At 57.1% G+C, this 4,898-nt stretch overlaps 1 protein-coding gene across 1 annotated transcript; it reads right to left on the reverse strand.

Annotated features, from left to right (window-relative positions):
- Window positions 1-1,561: 1,561 nt before the first annotated feature.
- On the reverse strand, window positions 1,562-4,105 carry LOC129701883 (zinc finger protein 135-like). The gene is made up of 2 exons (XM_055643372.1): window positions 3,888-4,105; window positions 1,562-2,953 (listed from the first exon to the last, which is right to left on the reverse strand). The coding sequence occupies exons 1-2, from the start codon at window positions 4,103-4,105 to the stop codon at window positions 1,564-1,566; spliced, it is 1,608 nt and encodes a 535-aa protein (XP_055499347.1). The 3' UTR covers window positions 1,562-1,563.
- Between the last annotated feature and the right edge of the window lie 793 nt (window positions 4,106-4,898).

The raw sequence follows: 4,898 nt of genomic DNA on the forward strand, positions 1-4,898 counted from the left end.
ACAATTTACAGAAGCCAATTAACCTACAAACCTGCGCTTCTTTCGGATATGGGAGAAACCGGAATATCCAGAGAAAACCCATGTGATAGCAAGGCAGCAACTCTACCGCTTCGCCACCGTGTCACACCATTAAATTATTTTTTATGTAATATATTTATGATGGTGTCACGTGAATAAAGATGAACACATGATTCTGATTTCTGCCCTTAGTTGGATAACAGACATATCCAGTCATTGTGTTCAAGAAGGAACTGCAGATGCTGGAAGATCGAAGGTACACAAAAGTGGTACACAAAAGAAGGTATCCAGTCATTGTGATTAATGGCTGTTTTTCAACCTCTTCAGGCTGAAGGTCTCAACTCGAAACATCACCCATTCTTTCTCTCCAGAGATGCTGCCTGCTGAGTTATTCTAGTTTTTAGTGTCTATCTTCAGTTTAAACCAGCATCTGCAATTCCTTAATACACTATGTGTTAAGCAAAACAGGTCCTATTCTCATTATATAATTTTGTGATCAGCATGAGAATTTTGTGAAATTGCTATTACACGTCAGCCCATTGCATTTCGCAGGAGTGGCCTATCTTGTGCCGCTATAGTATCTTTGGTAGGGATTACCTGAAATTAGAGAAGTCAATGTTCATACCGCTGGGGTTGAAACTGCCCAAGCGGAATATGAGGTGCTGCGCCTCCAATTTGCGGTGGGCTTCACTCTGGCCATGGAGGAGGCCCAGGACAGAAAGGTAGGATTCAGAATAGGAGGGGGAGTTGAAGTGTTAAGCCACCAGGAGATCAGGTTGGTTAATGCGAACTGAGCGGAGGTATTTGGTGTGTGTGCGTGAGTGTGTGTGTGCGAGAGTGAAAGTGTGTGTGTGAGAGAGAGCAAGAGAGAGAGGGTGTGTGTGTGCGTGTGAGACAGGGAGTGTGTGAGAGAGGGAGAGAATGCAGGAGTGAGCGAGAGAGGGAGTGTGAGAGAGAGGAGGGGGGCACGAGAGGGTGGAGTGGAGAGAATTTGTGTACGAGTGGGGGGAAAGTGTGGGGAGAGGGGAGAGAGAGGAATGTATATGTGCAGCTTTAAGGGACATTGGTCAGGTAGCATTTGGAGTATTGCATACAGTTCTGGTCACTCCATTACAGGACTGATGTGGAGGCTTTGGGGAAGGTGCAGAGATGGTTAACCAGAATGGATTAAAAACAAGGAACTGCAGATGCTGATTTACAAAAAAAGACACAAAATGTTGGAGTAACTCAGCAGGACAGGCAGCATCTCTGGAGAGAAGGAATAGGTGATTGAAGAAATGACCCTAAACGATACCCATTCCTTCCAGTATTTTGTGTTTACCTAAACAGCTCCTATCTATCCACGTGGCAGTGTGCCAGCAGGCTGGAGGAGCGGGCAAAGGCCTTGCCACAGAGCGGGCAGGTGAAGGGGCGCTCACCGCTGTGGGTACGCTGGTGCTGCCACAGGTGGACATGCGGGTGTAACCCTTGCCACACTCAGCGCACACAAAGGGTCTCTCTCCGGTGTGTATCCGCTGGTGCTCCCGCAGCCCCCGTGCTCTCTTGTCACAGTGGGAGCAGCTGCTCGCCGGCGTGGGTCCGCCGGTGCTGCCGCAACCCCCGCGAGCTGTCAAACTCCTCACCGCAGTACGGGCAGTCATAGGGCGGGCCACTGGTGTGCACGCGCTGGTGAGACAGGGCATGGGAGGCCATGGCAAAGCGCTCTCCACCCACCGGGTTGGAGACGGGACGGTCGCCGGTGTGCACCCGCTGGTGGGACAGCAGCTGGGTGGAGCAGGTGAAGCCCTTGCCGCACTGGGCGCAGGTGTAGGGGCGCTCGCCGGTGTGGGTGTGGGTGCGCTGGTGCACCAGCAGGGTGCTGGACTGGGTGAAGTCCTTGCCGCACTGGGCACAGGTGTAGGGACGCTCGCCGGTGTGGGTGTGCTGGTGCTGCAGCAGGCTGCTGGAATGGGTGAAGCCCTTGCCGCACTGGGTGCAGGTGTAGGGGCGCTCGCCGGTGTGGGTGCGCTGGTGCACCAGCAGGGTGCTGGACTGGGTGAAGTCCTTGCCGCACTGGGTGCAGGTGAAGGGGCGCTCGCCGGTGTGGATGCGCTGGTGCTCCAGCAGGGTGCTGGACTGGGTGAAGCCCTTGCCGCACTGCGTGCAGGTGTAGGGGCGCTCACCGGTGTGGGTGCGCTGGTGAGACAGCAGCTTGGAGGAGCGGGTGAAGCCCTTGCCGCACTGGGCGCAGGTGTAGGGCCGCTCGCCGGTGTGGATGCGCTGGTGCTCCAGCAGGCTGTTGGACTGGGTGAAGCCCTTGCCACACTGGGTGCAGGTGAAGGGGCGCTCGCCGGTGTGGATGCGCTGGTGCTCCAGCAGGCTGTTGGACTGGGTGAAGCCCTTGCCGCACTGCGTGCAGGTGTAGGGGCGCTCACCGGTGTGCACCCGCTGGTGAGACAGCAGCTTGGAGGAGCGGGTGAAGCCCTTGCCGCACTGGGCGCAGGTGTAGGGGCGCTCGCCGGTGTGGGTGCGCTGGTGCAACAGCAGGCTGCAGGACTGGGTGAAGCCCTTGCCGCAATGGGCACAGGTGTAGGGGCGCTCGCCGGTGTGGGTGCGCTGGTGCTTTATGAGGCTGCTGGAATGGGTGAATCCCTTGCCGCACTGGGCGCAGGTGTAGGGGCGCTCTCCGGTGTGGGTTCGCTGGTGCTCCAGCAGGGTGCCGGATAGGGTGAAGCGTTTGCCGCACTGGGCGCAGGTGTAGGGGCGCTCGCCAGTGTGGATGCGCTGGTGGGACCGCAGGTTGCCGGGGAAGGTGAAGCCCTTGCCGCACTGGGTGCAGGTGTAGGGGCGCTCCCCGGTATGGGTGCGCTGGTGTTGCAGCAGGCTGCTGGAGGAGGTGAAGCCCTTGTGCACCCTCTGGTGGTCCCTCAGCCCCGAGAGCTGGGCAAAGCTCTTGCTGCAGGTAGAGCAGTCGAAGGGGCGTTCTCCCGTGTGCATCCGCCGGTGGATCTCCAGATCGCTCGGGCTCTGCCAGACCTTGCCACACACGTCACACTCATAACGCTTATCCTTGTTGTGCCCCGTCATGTGGTTCTACATCGAAGCTCAGCCCACACATCGAGTAGATGGGTGGGGGGGGGGCTCACCGGCACCCTGGCTGCCCTCAATGGCCGCTCACGTCCCCGTCTCTCCGTCCACAGCAGCGGCTCCTAAACCCTGCAGGAGGGGAACACAGATGGTCAACAAGCTGGCAAACACGACATTACTAGCACATATCGGGTAAGTTTATGGCGGAGGAAACCGTTATATAATTCTGTGTGGCACAGTGGCGCAGCGGTACAGTTGCTGCCTCATCGCCAGAGACCCGGGTTCGATCCTGACTACGGGTGCTGTCTGTGTGGAGTTTGCACGTTCTCCCCTTGACCTGCGTGGGTTTTTACTTCGGGTGCTCCGGTTTCCTCCAACATTTCAAAGACGTTCAGGGTTGTAGATTAATCGGCCTCCGCAAAATTGTTAAATTGTCCCTAATGTGCGTAGGATAGTGCTAGTGTACGGGGTGATCGCTGGTCGGCGTGGACTCCGCGGGCTGAAAGACCTGTTTCTGCGCTGCATCTCTAAACTAAACTAAACCAAAGAAGGGTCTCGACCCAAAATGTCCCTCCAGCACATTCTCTCTGTCTCTCTCTCTGTCTGAAATACTGAATCTTATCCTGACATATATGTATATGTATATGTGTATGTAGTTTGTTTGTTTATACTATTCTTATAACAAATGTAAAGTACTTTGGCCAACGAGAGTTGTTTTTAAAATGTGACTTGACCCAAAATGTCACCCAGCACATACTCTCTGTCTCTCTCTCTGTGACTGAAACACTCAATCTGGGCCTGACGTCCACGAGCCGACTCCGGAAACGCCCGAGTCCGAGTTGAGCCGCGTGATCACCGCCGGAAACGCCCGAGTGATCGCTGCCGGAAACGCCCGGGTGCGTGAGCGGACAAACCCGAGTGAGCGCCGACGCGCCAAGATGGCGGCGCTGGCGGAAATGGACGGGGTGGTCAAACGCATCATCCACGGCGGCCCCGACCCCGGCGGGCGGCAGCGCTTCATCCCCGGCAACAATGTAGCGGAGCGGGGACGCTGGGGGAGAGAGGGAGAGAGAGAGACTCACTGAGAGGAGATGGTGATGGCGGCGGCGATCAAGATGGCGGCGGTTCCATGCGTCAACCGTCCCCAAGCCTCGCCCCCTTCCGCGCTGATTGGACAACGAGGCGGTGATTGACGGCGGTCCCGGCCAATTGGCGGAGGGTTAGAGGGACATCCCCCTCCTATAGGCTCTGATTTGATGGGGACTGAGTGATGGGCGGACGGATCATACAATGGGCGGGCAGAAACGCTAAAGACGGGTTGACGGACGGAAGGACCAGCCAATGGGCGGGGGTTGCAAGTTGTCCCGCTCCCTGTCGTTGCTGGTTGGATGTAGAGGGGAGAAGAGCGGGCGGACCATCCAATGAGGAGGGGGGGAGGGCTGAGGGTTGTCCCGACCGAGCTCATTGGAGGAGGATGGGAGACTGAGGGATGGATGGGCCAATGGGCGGGGGAGTTGGTGACTGTCCCGCCTCTAGGCGTAGAAGATTAGATGGATGATGGGCAGCTAGATCATCCATGGGGGGGGGTGGGACGAGTGGGTGTTTTCCCGCCTGCCACAGGCAGTGATTGGAGGAGGAAACCATGACGGACATCGGTCCTGGCCAATGGGCGGAGGAATTGATCGTTGCTCATTGGAGGAGGAGGAGGGAGACGGACAGGCGGCCCGGCCAATGGGCGGAGGGTTTGAGGGACATCTGGAGTGTTACAATTTTGGACATCCTTGTGAATGAGGCACCAGGTTGATACTTGGAAT

The sequence above is a fragment of the Leucoraja erinacea genome, chromosome 11 (assembly GCF_028641065.1).
Source record: "Leucoraja erinacea ecotype New England chromosome 11, Leri_hhj_1, whole genome shotgun sequence".
Taxonomy (NCBI): Eukaryota; Metazoa; Chordata; class Chondrichthyes; order Rajiformes; family Rajidae; genus Leucoraja; species Leucoraja erinaceus.

Excerpts from the sequence above, each read along its gene's own strand:
- LOC129701883 (XM_055643372.1), bottom strand. The coding sequence starts at position 4,105 with ATGAAGCGCTGCCGCCCGCCGGGGTCGGGGCCGCCGTGGATGATGCGT. Across the intron at positions 2,954-3,887 it reads TCCGGAGTCGGCTCGTGGAC|CAAGAGCTTTGCCCAGCTCT; the intron begins GTCAGGCCCAGA and ends CTCTACCTGCAG.